This window comes from Pyxicephalus adspersus, chromosome 4, assembly GCF_032062135.1.
Source record: "Pyxicephalus adspersus chromosome 4, UCB_Pads_2.0, whole genome shotgun sequence".
Lineage (NCBI taxonomy): Eukaryota > Metazoa > Chordata > Amphibia > Anura > Pyxicephalidae > Pyxicephalus > Pyxicephalus adspersus.
Window position 1 is genome coordinate 89648831 of NC_092861.1, and position 18331 is coordinate 89667161.

General features: G+C 39.4%; 1 protein-coding gene across 1 annotated transcript in view; it reads left to right on the plus strand.

The window, feature by feature from the left end:
• Positions 1-8117: 8117 nt before the first annotated feature.
• PDE7B (phosphodiesterase 7B) overlaps positions 8118-18331 on the plus strand; it is a 177844-nt gene continuing 167630 nt past the window's right edge. Inside the window, exon 1 of the mRNA XM_072408933.1 lies at positions 8118-8406. Coding sequence (XP_072265034.1) covers positions 8386-8406 — 21 coding nt within the window. The 5' untranslated portion in view covers positions 8118-8385. The remainder of the gene's footprint in view (positions 8407-18331) is intronic.

The following is an 18331-nucleotide window of genomic DNA, read 5'->3' on the forward strand; positions in this document are numbered from 1 at the left end:
ATCTTCCTCTTCATCACCCACCTCCTCCTCTTCAAGCTGCAGCAGTTCCTGTCGTTCCATCGCCCGCACAATGCCTGGGGCGTGACAGCACAAACGCGGGTTGGAGGGGTTCTTTCCAGCAGCCCCAACATGGTCTCCCTCATCATCATATTCATCTTCTTCCTCCTCTTGAAACTCCTGATGCTGGCCAGTGTCCCTTCCTGCTCCTCCCGATGCTGGCTTTGCGCTATGGAGTGTAATGTCACCCTCATCCTCCTCCCCCATTTCTTCCCCTCCTCTTCCATCTCCACTTTCCATCAGGCCACACAGGGTATTATCAAGCATAAAGATGATGGGTATGACGTTGTTCCAGCCTGACCGCTTCCGACCCACAACGTTTTGGGCCTTCTCAAAGGGGGCCAGTACCTTGCGCAGTGTCCCCATCTGCAGCCACTGGTCACTGGTAAAATATCTCAGTTGTGTGGCTGTACCAAGGGCCCCGCCGCCTCAATTCACCAAGCTGACCAAGTAATAGCAGATAGCTAGCCTTTGCTCACACAGACGCTGGAGCATGTGCAGGGTGGAGTTCCATCTAGTCACAGTGTCACAAATCAGACCGGTGGCCACCTCTGTTGGCGCTGGATCTTGCTAAGCGCCGTGGTAGCAGTAGTGGATCGGCAGACATGGCTGCAGATGGAGCAAGCCTGTCTCAGTAAGTCCTGCAGTCCTGGGTAGGCGCAGAGGGACTTCTGTACCACCAGGTTCAGTACGTGCGCAAAGCAGGGCACACGTGATATGCGGCCCATGCGCAGCGCGGCCACAAGGTTGGCCCCTTTGTTGCACACTAAGTTGCCTGTTGTGACCTGGGATGGCATCAGCCAACCTCAACCTCTTTGTGCAGAGCAGACAGGAGTTCTCTGGCGGGGTGACTTTTCTCCCCAAAGGACACTAGTTTCAGCACTGCCTGGCAACACGTGTGCTTGAGGGAGCCGTAGTGGTGTGCCTGCGTAACCACAGTGTCCTCCGCTTCTGGCCTTTCAGGAGGAGTGTGGAAAAGAGAGGGGTTGACGGTAGAAGGAATGCAGGAGGAAGAGGAGGGAGAGGACTGGGGTGGCTCATGCTTTCCCACCACACCCCTTGGCGGGGGTACCAGGTGCTGTAATGCCTCTTGCAGACTACCGCCCACTGAGCTATGCAAGGCCACCCAGTGAGAAGTGAAGGACAGGTAACGCCCCACTCCTGACGTCTAGCTGTCCATGGTGACGTGGATTTGTCTAGACACCATGAATGCCAATGCCCGGGAGAGGTTATCCATTACATGTCCATGTAAACTGGGTACAGCTGTGTGGGAGAAGTAATGCCTGCTTGGTATATTCCACCGCCGCTCGGCACAGGCCATCAGGTCATGGAAAGGAGCCAAGTCCACAATGCTGTACGGCAATAGCTGCAAGGCCAATAGTTTGGCTAGACGTGAATTGAGTTCAATGACTCTTTTGTTGGTTGGGCCCATAGCCTGATGCCTTGTGCAGAACTCCGGTAGAGTGGGCTGAAGGGACTGGGAGCTAGGGGAGCTGAAGGGGTCAGTGGAGTACCCATCTCGCCGCCACAAACGTCTTCTGACGCCACAAAACCTGCGGGCAGAAGCTGATACTTTATTGCCACTAGAAGTCTGGCTGGCACTAACCTCCTGAGACGTAGTAGCAATGACACTTGGAGGTGGAGAAGGAGTCAATGGAGGTGGAAGAAGAGACGATGACGTGGTTGCACCTCCTTCAAGAGAACGTAAGTACTGCTCCCACTTTGGTTTGTGGTTCTTGCGCATGTGGGAAAGCAGGGATGTTTTACCCAAATGTCCTCTGCGGATGTGCCCGTGGCACAGGATGCAGATTGCTATGCACCTGTCATCGTCTTTCAGCGTGAAAAAGGACCACACTGGAGAGGTGCGTGCAACCACTCTGCTGCTCTTTTTCTTTGCTTGCCTCTGCGTCTGCTAGGTGCCCTGCGTCTTCTCCAGCTCCACCTCCCCCACGGTCACATTGTCTTTGACTGTTCCCCTGCTTGTGCCCACTCCTCTGTCTCTTCTTTGGAACTCACATGAGGCAGATTGGCAGCCCCTTCCATTCCCAGTCTGTTGCTGCTGCTGCTGCCTTTCCTCTACGTCTGTTTCAGAATTGCTGCTAGCCCTTACACGCACCGGTGGTTCCAAGGTGACATCACGGTCATCATCATCCTCATTTTCATCTAAGCAAACCTCTACAAATGCAGCCACTGATCCAGAACCCTTGCCCAGCAAGTGCTGACCACACTCTCCAAGGCTTTCAAAGTCTGCCTCTTGCTCTAAAAATTCGCACTGACAGATCCTCAGACTGTTTGTCAAACAACAAAGGACAGTCATCAGGAGGTACAGGCACATTAGCCACGCTAACTCACACATCTCAGACCTGTTTGACAACTTGTGCTGTTGCCTCCCAACAGTTTGCTGCTGCTGTCCTACAGTGGTGGACTCCTGGGGAGTATGCCCCCTTTTAGAAGAGGCAGGTTGCCCAACGCCACGCCTTCCCCTGCATCTACCGCTGATCTTTTACTTATTCGGGCAAAATTGCACTTGTACTAAACAGTTTCTTTGGTAAATAGGAACAGGTATCAAACACTGAAATATCTGTATTTTTTTATAGTAGGACAGAAGTTTTTCTGTACCAAACGTGCTTCTTTGATAAATAGCAAGCGGTATCAAACACTGAAATATCTGTATTCTTTTTATAATAAGACACAAAATTTTTCTGTACCAAACGGGCTTCTTTGGTAAATAGCAATAGGTATCAAACACTGAAATATCTGTATTTTTTTTATAGTAGGACAGAAATTTTACTGTACTAAACGGGCTTCTTTAATAAATAGCAATAGGTATCAAACACTGAAATATCTGTATTTTTTTTATAGTAGGACAGAAATTTTACTGTACTAAACGGGCTTCTTTAATAAATAGCAAGAGGTATCAAACACTGAAATATCTGTATTTTTTTATGGTAGGACAGAAATTTTTCTGTACCAAACGTGCTTCTTTGGTAAATAGCAAGAGGTATCAAACGCTGAAAGATCTGTATTTTTTTATATTAGGACAGATTTTTTTCTGTACCAAACGTACTTCCTTGGTAAATAGGAACAGGTAGCATCAAAAACTGCAATATCAGATGTACAGAAGGCTCCTAACCTGTTCCTGTCACAATGCAATTCTCTCCCTGTTTCTATCCTTCACACAGAACACAAGATGGGAGTGAGTAACCCCTCCCTTCTTCACTGTATATATGCCTGTGCTCAGATCTTTCCTGATTGGTTGCTGGGCCTTGCTGTGCATCCTCAGAGCAAATGATTTGCTCCCAGCCAGAATTCCTGCCGGAAATAGTCGCCGTTACCGCCCCCTGCTTTTTCCCCCATCCGTTCGACGAGAACACAACCTCATGGCTAATCACAAGGCCGTTCAGTAAGCAAGAAAGGCCCAAATCGCCATGAGATCGAAATTACAAATCTCGCTCGCTCATCCCTAATACTCACCTACCTCTGGTCCAGTATAATTTAAAGCAGAACTAAACTCACAATTACTCACCTATCCCCAGTCAATGGCAGGGAGACGCCATCTTCCTTCTTCACTTCCCAAACATGATCTTCAGACATCTTGATTGACCGTGCCAGAATGATGTAATTCATACTTATTTCTCTGGTGAATTTGCTCAACATTGTGATTACAGTAACATGTGGACCTCATCCCCAGTCCTTGAGAACCAGAGTCCTTACACATGTTTATTATTTTTCTAATAGACAGCAGCAAATGAAATGGAAGGAATGGTTTATAAACAGACATGACTGTTACCAAAATCAATCTTGTATGTGTGGAAAAGACTTGAGAACTCATGCAACAACACAGTACAAAGGTAGAGCACATTACAAAATTATGCTAAATAAAAATAGAACTAAATATTTTAAATAAAAAATCTTTTTTTTTGCAGAAGGAGCAATAAAACCAACATACCTGCCTGATCACAATTTTCTATTTCTAATCACCCGCCCTTGCTCTGCTGCTGTCGCCACCATCTTCTTCCACTTCTTTTCAGGATGTAGGATCTTTAGCCACCTTTATTGGCCCGGCCAGAATGATGTAACCCCTGTACTTGTGTGCAAGAATTTATTCGGTTCCAGGGGCTGCAAATGTGCAGTTCAGTGTACTTAGAAAGGAAGACTGCAAACATTGCCTGTCTCTTCTGAAATAAAAATCCTCTCTGCTTGTAATTTTGGAATGTGGAACTATAAATATTTATAATCATGGTACAACTACAGTTTTTTATACACTAGACTAAGCTGATCCTGTCAGAAAGGTCCCTGTTCATGCACTTGTACATGGTCTTGTGCAAGGCCTTGATGTTTGGTGCAGCGTTGTTTATTGTGCATCACATATTGTACGATATGCAAGGACATCAGACAAAAATTTCCACTTATGCAGTATGTTCTGCCAACGCACTGCTGCACACATTTCTGTCTGCAACCCCTTTCTTTTTTTGTTTCAAAGTTTGTATTGAAATTTCCAAATAAAGTAAACAAAAGAATTACACAACAAATTTGCATAGAATAAAAGGAAGAAAAAACTATTAAAAAAAAGGGGAAAGGGGCGAATAGGGGGTTCAAAACAAAAGAAGAAGAGCGCCAACCAGTAACCAGACATCAGTAGAATAAACATATGAGGTCAAACATAGTTCGACACCTCTTAGGTTACAAAGTCTAAATACAGCAGGTGATAAAGTAGTTTTCCAACATTAACAATAAAAAATATAATACAAATAAGTACAATAGTACAAAAATAACATTATTCACAGATTTGAAAATTGTGAGGTATGCAGGCTTATCAAGTTTAGAGTGAGATCATAAAGGTTGGTGGGTTGAGGTACCTTTTAATCATTCACCCCCTTTGTAAACATTTAAAGTTTAAATTGAAGAAAAATGAAGAAAAAATAAGGGAGGGGGTATAAATAGTTAGGGGTTATACAGGGGGGGGGGGGGGGGAGTCGGGGTTCCCTGTTTGAATTGTACATGAATATTATCTAACCACGTGTCCTATGTGTTCTAGAACTTGTTAAGGTTGTTTTTAAGAGTACAGGTCAATTTGTCATTGACCATTATCCAGTTGTTTTGGTGAACTCAAGGGGAATCATGGAAGCTTTCCAGTAACAAGCAATAGTAGTCTGAGCAGCTAACAAGATATATTTAATGAGTCTAGTAAACTGTTTTGGGGCTATATCCTATAATTAGGAAAAAAGAGAACTCTCTATTTTTCTCAGGATGTTTAACCTGGGTGACTGAGCGAATTAGGTTAAAAATACAAATCCAGTATCTCTGAACCCTAGGACAACCAGGCGTGAAGTACAGTGCCAGTCTGACCACATCCTTGAAAACAAAGAGGAGAGACAGCAGGATTGTCTTTATGGATCCTAAACTAGTCTAGGTACCATCTCATCAAAACCTTATATTTAGCCTCTATTATCGAAGTGTTCAGAGATATTTTGAAATGGAAACTGATAGATCCTGCCATTCGTGTGTGCTCTGCTCCACCTCCAAATTTGACTCCCATTGTTTCCTATAGGAGTGCTGCCTCTTTCAGTGTATAGAATGGAGCCAGCCTTGCAAAATGAACAGCCATGCAAGTGGCTGTGCATTGGAGTTTAATGCACAAAATGTACTTTCTTATAGTGGGAATGAAGCCCAAAACTATGTACACATGCAAGATAATTGATGAAAGATGTTGGGGAACCGCTGTACACACGCAAGACACATTGTGTCTGAGAAAAGCATGATGACCATTTGCCTTGGACAAGCCTCAGCGTTTAACTTGAGGCTTTAAAAGCCCATGTTTGAAATTCCCATACATTTGATTGGGCTAATCTACACTGTTTCCTTGAGGCATGTTTATGAGCGTTATCTATAACGCTGCTTGCAACGTTTAAAATTTTAAATTGCGGAGTTACCGCTGGAAACCGCTTCCATTGATTTTATTAGGGGCGTTTTCCCCACGTTTTTCGGCATTTCCTGCTTTTTTAAGCAACTGAAACGTAAATGTGGGGAAAACTAGGGAAGGAGTTTTCCTGTATTATAAAGGCAAGCTTTAAAATGCTAAAGTGCACAAAATGCTAAAGTGCACAAAAGTGCACAAAAACACATATAAACATAGTAGGAAACTTTACATGCATTTTTAAAAACGTCTGTGTAGACCCAGCCTTAGAAAGCCTGCTCTAAGCAATCCAGCCAGCCACCTCTGGATAACCTATCAAATAGCAAATTATTGCAAAGAGACCGGAGGGACATTAGGAACACCAAAGAAAAATTCAGACGAAATGGTGGGGTTGTGATGCAGTTACTGCTTCCTCATGCCTTGCAGGTGAGATGCTACATGTAACCACCTATAGGGAATAAACAAACGTTTGGTACTGGCCGGCATCAAAAGCTGGTTCATTAACCTCCTGGGCGTTTCACTGATGTCTGGATTACTGTACCAAAAAATTTTTTTTTATATTGTAGACCTGTAACTTACCAAATATGTCCAAACAAGGGTCTAGTAGATATCCTAAATATAATAAAGCTTGAAACACACAATCATGTAAAAAAAATAAATAAATACATTTAAAAATAAAATTAAATAAAAAACACAAAAATCAGCTTAAACAAGAATGAATAAATAAATCAAAAATACTGAAAATGCAATAATTCTGTACTATACAGTATAGTATACTATATAGTATAGTATACTGTACTAGTAGTATATTTTTCTAAATAAACTCGCTAGTGTGGTAAATTTTAAAACGGGGCAGCACATGTGAGTCAACATTCGGCTCTGCTGCCCCGAATGTGAGTCCAACGTCACATTCGGGGTTTCCTTCCAGATTTTTTTCCCATCCTCCCCTCTCTTGGAGCAAAGCTCTTTAGGCTGATTTTTATGTTTTTTATTTAATTTTATTATTAAATTATTTTTTTTCTTTTACATGATTGTGTGTTTCAAACTTTATTATATTCAGAATATCTACTAGACCCTGTTTGGACATATTCCGGTAAATTACAGGTCTACAATCCAAAAAAAATTAATAATTTCAATTACTTTGAGTATTGAGTATTTTTTATTATTTTGTATTGCATTGGATACAGGAGTTTGTATTGAATCCAATACAAAATATTTGAATTTCCTGCCCCGTAATCAAGAATCACGTACGCGAACGCCGAGGGAAGGGGAAGACAAGGATCTGATGCTGGAGAGGGGCATCGGCGCTGGACAACTCTGCCGGAGGACAGGATCCGATGACAGCACACTGGAGGATGCCAATGGCACCATGTAAGCAATGCTTGATTCTATTTTTAGCTACCCCAAGCCTAGTTCGGAGTAAACGCTTTGAGCAAGTTTTTTTACCCCGAACTAGGCTCAGGGTTACAGTCCAGGAGGTTAAGAATCAGTGCAGTTTTTGGGGATGCAGAGCTGCTGGCCAACCAGCGGGAGCCATCCAGAACCCTTGTTCTCCTCTGAACTCAGTCTAAGACAGTGTTACTCAGGGGGTAACAAGAGTTCCTCCAAAGATTGCTAGGGCTTCCTTGAGTTTGTGGCTGTCAGGTCAGTTTAGGTAACACCAATGATTCTTTTGGCTATCTGTAAGAATGACATTCTTCCTACTGACCATCATGCCAATATAATGTGATCTGAGAATGTAGCAGGGGTTCCCTGAAGACCTGTAAGTTATTTCAAGGGTTCCCCCATGTTAAAAAAAGGCTCTAGATTTATAAAACAGTTGTTTATGATAGCCAGTTACATTTTCATAACTCAATATATGTATTTACAGGGGGACAGAAGGATTTAGAGGCCAGAGACCAAGTGTTGCTTTATGTAAGGGACAGCTGTGAGCTATGCTTGCAATCAATGTATATGTTTAGTGAGGGTGCAATGGCACATTCCTGTCATAGCTGCTCTTTGAAATGAATTGTGCATGCAGCAAGGCAGAAGGGGAAAAGTCTGAGCGTTTGACGTCACTTTAGAAATGAGGAAACATGCAGAGAAAAGAGCTGCTCTCTCCTGTACTGAAGCCTATTGGTTTGCTGCTGCCTGCCACTGCCAAGTGACTCCAGCACCTCCCAGCTGCACTGCCTTCACGAATAGCTGTTTGCTCTCAGTCACACTGCAGCACATCCTAAACTATACTACAATCCAAAACACACAAAAAGGTGAATGACTTGGACCTGCACTCCCCTATTGCCCTCCTCCCTCCATCAGCCAGCAATCCTGCATGCTGTGGCTGGACTCTGCAGCACCAGGCTACATGTACAAGCAGCATCGATCACAGCTTTCAAGGCATTCGGAGGTCACTGAGCTGCAGCTATGGTTAAATGTCTTGTTTAATGGTTGAGGTAGGTAGCAGTTTGATTTCTTCTTTTTTATTATTATTTTACTAGTGTACAGGGTCAGGGCTGCTATGTAAGCTAGGAAACCAAATGTCATTTTTATTTGCCTTTTTACCCTTTTGCTGTGACTGTTTTTGTTTTGGTGATACAATTATGTTGCCATGGTAACCTGTATCTTGTATTTGCAGTCTTCATCTGTTGTGTACTGGCCTCACTGACAGCTTTCATTTGTTTAATGGTGATGTTTCTCAAAGGTTATTCAAACTCCTCAGATGGTAAATAAAATACAAGAAAATATAGTAGAGGACACAAGAGCTGTTGTGAATTTCTTAATATTACTACAGGTCACTTGTGGTGTGTCTGCCAGCCATAGTCTAATATAAAAGTGGTTCATCTCGTACCTTGCAGTAGATCATGACAATGGCTTTATTGGTCAGTGGTGACGGCCGACGTATTTTATACCGATAACGACTCTATTTTTATATTCCTTGAAGTGGTCACGTCTGACTATGGCAGCAAACATTCACTGCACAACTTATTAGCAGATTGGCAAGGTGTGGATGAATTATTTGTGTATCCCATGGCTCCAAGTCTTCTTCTATAAGGATACAAGTCATGGTGGCGGAATTGTGGAAAGCCAAGCCTTCAATATTCTGATCCACGAAAACACAAACACACTTCATTCACATCTGCATTTTTCATTCAGCCAATTTAACTTGTTGAACTTAAAACACAGAGTTTTTTTTTTCCTACACATACCCACATTTCACCTCATTATACATTTTTGGGATGCTTTGCTTGGATCTACTTCTAAAGTTTCATCTACCCAGTCTGAAACGAAGCAAAATATTGTCTTTTATTGCTATTTTTTCTTACAATGCTACTGCTGGTAAAATGAATTTGTAAATATAATAATAAAGCCTTTGTGGCCTTAGCAGACACACAGCATTACTCTTCAAGCCATGCAGAGAGATTGGTGCAGTGTGAGTGTACAAGACACTGCATAGCATGAATGGGTACAACAGGTACTAGACATGCGGAGAGATGGAGAGAGAGATAGATAGATAGATAAATAGATAGATAGATAGAAAGATTAGATAGATAGATAGATGGATAGATAGATAGATAGATAGATAGATAGATAGATAGATAGATAGATAGATAGATATAGATAGATAAAATTAATCATCCAGATCACTTGATCATTTTTTCTCAATAACCTGTTTGTATGTTAAAACAGCAGCTGACCTAAAAAATTTGCCTTTCCCGTACTGCAAAAATTATATGAATGATGACATTGATTCCTGATCTGTTCTCTCTGCCATTCAAGATATGCATTTAAAAAGAAGCAATCTCTTGTGATCATAGCAGCATAACATTTCCAGGAGTATACCTAGGTAAACAACATCTACACTGCCATGTATGAAGAGGCCTGCTGACTCTTTACAGCATAATGTAGTGGTAATAATTTAATAAATAATAAAGTAAATATTTACAATAATACCCCACTGAATTTTACCTAAATACTTATATTTGTTCTGATACTTATCAAATGAAACACATTTACTCTGTATGTGTATTTTTTTTATAAATAGGGATTATTCTTTTGACAACCAGTATATATAAATCTCTATATATTGTCCGGCTTGACTGTCTAAAAGTTTGCAAAATGATAGAAAAGGTGTTGCGCGAAAATGTGCTGCAGTCTCACAAGCAGCCTTGGAGTTCAGGACTACATATATTATCAGGGAAAAATGCAGAGGATGTGGTATGTGCTGTGAATGTACAATTGCTATTCTGCAGTGCCTGCTTGGAAAACAGGGACGTTGTGTGTTGCTAATACATGACTGGGACTCTTACATTTCCTTGGCTCTAAATTGTGGGCTGTCTCGCTGGGCAAATAATAAACTCTTTAATATCAGGCTTCAGATGAACTTAGCCTGACGCTTTTATTAATCTCCTGCTTGGTTGCCGCATTTCAGCATGACACCCTTCCTGTGGGAATATCTGTTGTTTGGGGTTGTCCAATTCTCCTAATGTTTAGGAAGTTTTAAATATTATATGGGGATCTTGGCACTGGACAGACACCAGGAAGGTGATATACAATTCTACCTTTTTAAAGTAAAATTACATTATTAGGTTAGTACATTAGTACTAGTTAGATGCTTTTCTTCCCTTATTTTCCCTACCTTTTTAAAGTAAAGCTGCTAAAAATCTTTTTTTGTTTTGTGCTTTGTACTTCACTTAACCAATATCCTGGTTACTTTGGTTGTGACCAAAGTACTATATTTCGTGCAGCAGTTTATAAAAATTACTGGTTTATGACATTATATAGCGATTTTATGTACTACCGTGCTCTATATGACATCTGAAAAACATTCATTAAGTGTGTGACTGTCAGAGTCTGTCCTCACTGTTGTACAATTTCTACTTTTGGATACTTTAGGAGAAACTAAGTTGCTAGCTGTAAAGTTGTTGAGATACAGTTCTTCTAATAAGTGCCTCACTCTTCATATAAAGAGGCCTTTCTCAAACTTTACACCAGGGGAACCCTTTCAATCAGCCTTTTTCTACCCTTTTAACATAGGGAACCCTTGAAAAAACTGTCAGATCCCTAGGGAATGTATTATACTATGATGTTGACTATAGCTGTTTCCATAAAATTACTATATCCACAGCTCACAATATATTAGCATGGTCATCAGTGGGAAGAATTCCTCCTATATTGCTGGCCAGTGGGACAAATATCACCCCTACAGATAATCAATAAAGACCTGGGAGTCAGTTAAACTGACCTGAGAGGCACAAATTGCTCATGGCTCAAATGACCCCTAGCAACCTCTGGAGAAAACCCTAGGTTTTTGCAGAACCCTAGTTGAGGAACACTGCTTTAAATAGTTTCAATGTCTTGGGGAACTACTACTAAAACCATAGGAGGTCAATGGAAAAAAAAAACATTGTACACTGGTGGTGAGTGAAAAGATTGCCCCCCTTACAGATAGTTAAAGAAAGCTGTGGCGTCTTGCTATATAGCTACATTGGCATTGCCAATTGGCATGGGCCTCAAAACCAGAAAACCACCATGGCATGGAAGGTCAATCAGCAAAAGATCAAGGATCCCCTAGCAACTGTTGGAGGAACCTCAGGGTGTACATATTTAATAACATAGTAACAAATAAATCATAGCTTTTCAGCTAAGTGTTTGGATACATTTTAACATGATTTTAGGTTTTTGAATCCCCGGTACAGTAGTTATCTAACAGTAAAACGGACCTGTTCTGCAGATGTTAGAATACCATCAATTACCTATATGCAGAGGTTGATATATGTGATTTGATTCTTAATTAAAGCAGTGCTTCAGCTACAGGACTGAAACTTCCTAATTCCCATATATAGTTCCCCCACCTGCCCCAAATTTTACAGTATAGTAGTATTGTTAGCAGCCATTATGCATAGATAGATTAAATCTTGTTTTGACAAAAATTGTACTTGTGAAAGGAAAAAAAACATTCTGTTGCTTATGATCAGAGTATTGTCACACAGTTCCTCTTTTATTTACTTAGCTAAGAGAAGTCTATCTGATATTTTTTACAGAGCTGAGTGGACCGCATTTCTGGTCAGTTCTAGCTTCAGGGGAGAGGTACTTTTTGTACAGGAACAGGATTATGTTCTTGGATATTATAATAGTTTGACAAATCTATTGGAACAGAGGGGAAATTTGAACTGTAAAGCTATGATCACACTTGCACATCATGAGCAAGGGTTTCCATGTAGCTCCCACTCAGCTACAGGTGCTTCCCTGAGGAAGCCAAAGTAGGCAACAGAAACGTGTCAGAAACGAGACTCATTTTGTTTGAGCCTGTTAATTCAGGAGCATGTGCTCATTCTATGAATGTAGTGAGCCACTGCTTTTTGTTAACATTGTGTAGTATCTTTTTTTTTTTTTATTATCTACTAAGTTGATAGTTATATCTGAATAAAAGTCATTGTTTAATCTTCATTAACTGAGTGCCAAAAAAGCCTCCCTCTCATTCTCATCTATCAGTCTTCAATTGCTGGTTTTATAGTACTGAACCACTCACTGCGGCACTACATGTGGAGTCTCACCCAAGGAAGCTGTTAAAGGTTGTAAGGAAGCAGTAACCCTACCAAATCCTCAATGACAGATTGAACATAGCCTAATTCCACTTTAAAAGCCTGTTTTTAGTTTTTCCCAAACTTGTTAAGCATTGTTCAGTTTACATCACAAAGCATGTCTTTATCCAAAGTAGGTTATTTTGGGTAAAACTGTTTACCAGTGTAAGGTGTTGTTGACAGTATCCAGTTGAGGAGATTTCTCTTTACATCCTGTTCTGGTTTGTTACTGTGGCAGGAAGTCATGGAAGTCTTGGGTGGGGATGGACAGCTATTTACATAGAACAAAGATTTCTCACCCTCCTAATACAACATGTTGCAGACATTTTTATGTCCTGGGGACAATATTGCCATCATGAAAAGATGTGAGGGAAAATGAGCCCGACATGACAAGAACCAGCAAGATAAAACTGACAGTTGTCCAATTATTTCGTCTCTATCCAAAACTATAGAAAAATTCTTTTGGCTAAAAATACACTTCCTACTCTATACTTTAAAGAAAAGGAAAGGGTAATTCTACCATCAAACAAATCCTACAATTTTACTTCTGAAAACATTCCCTCTAGTGCAGTGTCAACCTTTTGCCTTCAATGAACTTTTGAAATAATTTTGAACTTTTATACCTATAGCACATTAGGCATGCATGGAGTGTTTGACACCCATGGCTCGAAAATGCCAAAAATAATTTTCAGTAATAATCTTACAAATAAATTTAGATAATAACAAACAGAAAACAGACAATAAAAATTGTAGTGGCCCCCGTCAGTGTAGAACAGACTTCTTACATGGTTAATAGTAAACTTAGTCTAAGTCTACGCTGACTTTAAATTTAAAGCCTAAAACTGCCCATATTGCTTTTATATGTGTTTTTGTATGCATTTATAAAGATGTTTTAAACCAAGGTATGTGACAAAGAAGAGTTACTATAGGGGAACACGTCTCCCAAAAACAGCCCCAACTGTTGGGTGTTTGGAAGGCATTTTGGGGCGTTTGGGAGGTGTTTCCTTTACAGCGTTTCCTTTACAGCTATCAAGACAACACCAATGTGGACTGGCCTATTAGAACAAATGGGAATTGCAAACATGGGCGTTTAAACACTCAGGTTAAACACTGGGGAAACAGTCCATGTAGACTAAGCCTTGGTGTACTTAGGAAATCAATTTGTCACTGCTTACTGCTCAGGGGGAACCCTGATTGAAAAAGGCAAAGTGTTTACTGGGTGCACAGCAGGGGCAGTCTATGTTTTATTAGAAACAGGGAGCAACATGCAGAGGAGGCCATGCAGAGGAGGCGTAATTGAAGGTTACAATTAAGCTATACATTATATCCTATTAAACATGTTAGTCTATGTAATGTATATTTAAATATAAATCAGTATGAAAAATTGCATCAGCCTTTACTACAATACAGTTTTGCATATTAAATTAGCCCCATATGGCAGACTTTTATATGAGTTTGCCCTCTTCAGGTATGCCAACACTTTGCTCTGCTGACACCTTCTCCAACTCAATTTCCGCATTCAGTATTTTTTCTCTTTGGCCATTGGTTGGCCACTGTTGATGTAAGTTCTGGGCAAGCTTGTCTAGTACCATGTTCATGAGATGTAGGCAGCGCACATCAATAAAAATTGCTCACAGAAAGAGCAAAGGGTGTTTTGGCAGAAAAGACAAAATCTCTAAGCCAAAAACCTCTAAATAATAGGTATGTTTTAAGGTTTACATTTTGCATTTAAAGTATATTTTTACCTTGCCTTTCGTGTATTCCTAAAGATACAACTAGAGATTAAAATATTTTAAGGAATAGATTGCGTTCACTTTTCTGAAATGTTTACTGATCTTAGTGAATAAGTGACACTACATTTACTTTGAAAATTTCATAATGTGAAAAGTATTTTTTTATTTTGTTTCTACATGATTCAATACTTCAAGTGAACACAAGTTCACCTTATTTACTAAGTGAACTTTCACTTAGGTAAAGTGTACCTTAACACTAAACATCTTTTTTTTTTTTTTTTTTTTTTTTTTAATAAAATGTGCTATTATGTTCTGCGCTAAAACTTAATAAGCTGCATAAATTTCCTTTGCTTTATGAAATCCCATTCTTTAGGTATTTCCATTTTCCTGCCTGTGGAGTAAGTGGCAGCATTTATTCAATTTAGTATATATCCCTAATGAGTTCATGAAGTAATCAATTTATTTATTTCAAGGTGTGAATGAGCACAATTATAATTACGCCATAAAAACCAAAACTAAACAACTATAGCATCTATACTTGTTTACATTGTTGTATTATTCTTTGGATTAAATCCAGTCTGCACATAGAAAGAAGGAAATACATATAGAGATGGAGACAAATCAGTATTATGTGTACATTATAATATATTTTACATTTACAATTAATATCCTATGTTCTGTATGTATTCTCAAGTAGAAAAATGTAGATGAACAAACTAGCAGCACTCAGGAATAAGTTTCTTGTGGCATATTAAAATCTGTGAGATAAACAATGTATTGGAAGAAACCATCACTCTCATCAATTCTGTTCAGCAGAAAACTGACCATCAAAAATCTACCGTTATAACATGACGCTTATGCCAACAAAGATAGTGTGAAAAAAAATTATGCCCATGGCTAGATAAACCATCCACAGCCATTTACCTGCAACAGATATTCTCTTCCCACATGGCCCAGGTATTTCCATCATTTTCAGTCCTCACCCAATGGACTCTTACTTTGATCACTATCTGCCTTCCAACTCCATCACATTAGACCTTTTCTTTAAAGTGGAACATAAATAAAATAAAAAATCACACCTACCTTTACTTTTGCAGAGCCCTCGATTGCTTCAGGGCTGACCTCAGTTCCGTCCACCGATATAGGAGGAAGCACTGGGCACTGCCATCTTCTTCCAACTTCTCCTGGCTATGTCACCTGACCTTGCACTGAACAGGTGCGAGATTGGGTGACAGCCTGCTGTAAATGAGAAAAAAAAAATGTCGATCTCCACGTGCATGCATTTTTTGTCCATTTTTGTCCTGATTAACCTAAAGCCTCCTGTGCCGTAGGTATCCCTGGAGGATATGTGACGTAGGTATCCCAGGAGGTTCTTACCTTCCCTTTTTTTAAAGAAACTAATTTTTATCAATAATAATTTTTACTTTATAAAAAACGGTTATCTAATTTGGTGATAGGTTCACTTTTAATTCAAAAATAGAAATGTGTGTCAACTTCCTGGGACCACGCCATTCTATAATGATTTTAAGCCCATATATTTATAGGGTTTACTTATCAAATTATGCAGTTTTGTTTGTGAAAATTTTAAAATAATGGATTTTTAGTGGTATTATCAAAACCCAAGAAGAATGTTTCATGCTAGACAAAAAGAAGGTATTGTGAATCTTAAAGATGACCATTTATTTCTAAAGGTAATAGATCAGCTTATCAAGGCAGTTCAGACTCTTTAGAATGTGTAAGTGGTTGTGGCTACTATTCATGGAGACATTTCCAGACACAATACAGATTTCCTTTTAAGAACATTTTTTTGTGGAGATGTTCTAAAGTAAAACACAGTGTTTTCATATCTAAAGCCCACATGCCATTTTAAGGGGGCAACGTGGAGTTAAATGTGGGCTTGACATCTCAAAATATGCGCTTAGCAAAGGTTGAAATTGAATACCATTTACTAAGTGGTACATTATTTGCCTATAAATGGGAAATGGAAAAAAACATACCTAGAGAAGAATTTTTAGGCAGTCGTATCACTATTATTTTTGAATACCCTACTTGTATTGATAAAAGAATTTGATCATACTCCCTTGTTTCCTTTAAATAAAAGAAGTGCAACTATTATTATTAATATTTCTTTTTATATAAACACAACCAACATATTATGCACCACTGCACAACAAACAGGCCAAGGTTGACAAACTATGAAATAAAAAACTCTGCCCTATCAAGTTTATAATCCAAGAAAATAATGACTGTATTAGTAGTGAGAATTCTTCTTAGAGGAAAAATTGTAGGATTTGGGATTAAAAAAAAATAGTTATTTGTTGACTAGTAACATGCATTGTAAATATAATTCAGCTCAGGCAACAATGTATGAAAGGAACCTGTTTCTGTGAATCCAAACCTTCCCCCACTTCCTTTATTATAGCACTGACCTTGCTATCATCAGCAGGTGGCAGGGAATGTTTACATTGCTATCCTCTGTCTCAGTATACATTGATCTCAGAGCCCTCCTACTCTGCATGTATGTTCACGTTCCATTTTTTCAGTGTGGATTCAAGAGCAAGTGCATATTGCACATGTATTTCAGATGCAGAACACTGTACTGATCCAGATAAGAGAGGGAACATAATCAACTACCAGTATGCCCTGCGTTAGGCACCAGCCCACCCACAGTGCCAGTATTGCTGCTGAATCTGTAAAGGTAGAAGCTGTTGCTTTTTAACCCTTCACTAGAAACAATATACTATAAAGGTACACAGCAGAAAGGATACAGGGTTTGACAACAGTTTTTTGATTTATTTGGATATTTTGATATTACAATATTTTGATTTTACAAAAACCAAGCCTCGAAATATTGGCATTAGCAAAGACGTCAAGACCCATGCCCAGATTGGGGTCCTAATGGAAAAGGTTTTTTTTGGGTTGTTGGCAAAAGAACAAGTTTACATACAAGTTTACAAAAAAACAGATTTGTTCATCATAAATACTGAACATTTTAAAAATATCTGTGGCAGAGTACAAGAGTACAATGGCCTCAATGAGTCCATTTAGGCAACAAACTTTATAGTTCTAATTTCCAGTTCTTTTCAAAGCTTCCTTTTAGGAGAGATTTGGAATTTCTAACCGTTAATATGGTGTGCTAAAATAGTGGAAAGTTGGGGAACTTTTTGGAATCAGTAAGCCTCCTTTAATAAGGGTCTCCCAGATATCCACACCTTCAACCTGAGAAATAAGTACAGGGGTATAATTAAAACACATAGGGTATGTGTGTATGAAAAAATGTACCCAAAATAAAAAAAGTTAAAACACATAGGGGTAAAATAAGACACACAAATTAGAATAAATTGTGCTTCTTATTTTTTTTATACCTTTGCAGCTCCAACAATGTTCATATAGCATCCCATGACAGTCCCATCCAGTGGCATCTGCTCTCTGATAAACAATGACTAGATCCTAGCCCTAGTCATTGTAAAGATCTAATCCTGTAAGGATTTATCAGGAAATCATTCGGCCAAACTCGTGCTGCTGGTGTCAGCTTTGAAAAAACATTTCTTCACTGGAACACCTGGCATTTTTTTGTTTTTGTAGCGGAGCCAGGTCTAAATTAAGATTGCTTTTTGTCAGTCATTTGCAAGTAAATAATGTTTTATATTTGAGTATATACAGTGTATTTTTTTTATCAACAAAAGGCAAACATAAAATTTGTCCAAAAAAAAACACCATGTGATTTTGACAGTGAGCATGATTTTAAAGTTAGTTATTGTCCTTTACTTTTTGAGGTCTTCTTAGTGTTTCTTGAAATGTACAGTAACAGAAATATGTCCCAGCAAGGTATTTGCACAGCCTTATTTCTCTGACTGAAAAACATGTTTGGAGTAAAATAGTACACAGTGGGTTCTCAATGTTCTGTACAGTGAGGATATCAGGTACCTTGTTTTGAAACCTTACGGTTTTATTAACATCCACTTCTTTATTGTTAGACAGAAACTTCATTATAAGTGTTTAATCTTGAGGAGTTTAAGGGATGAGGTAAAGGCAAATTTGTCAAGATGTCCTACTAAGGGAAC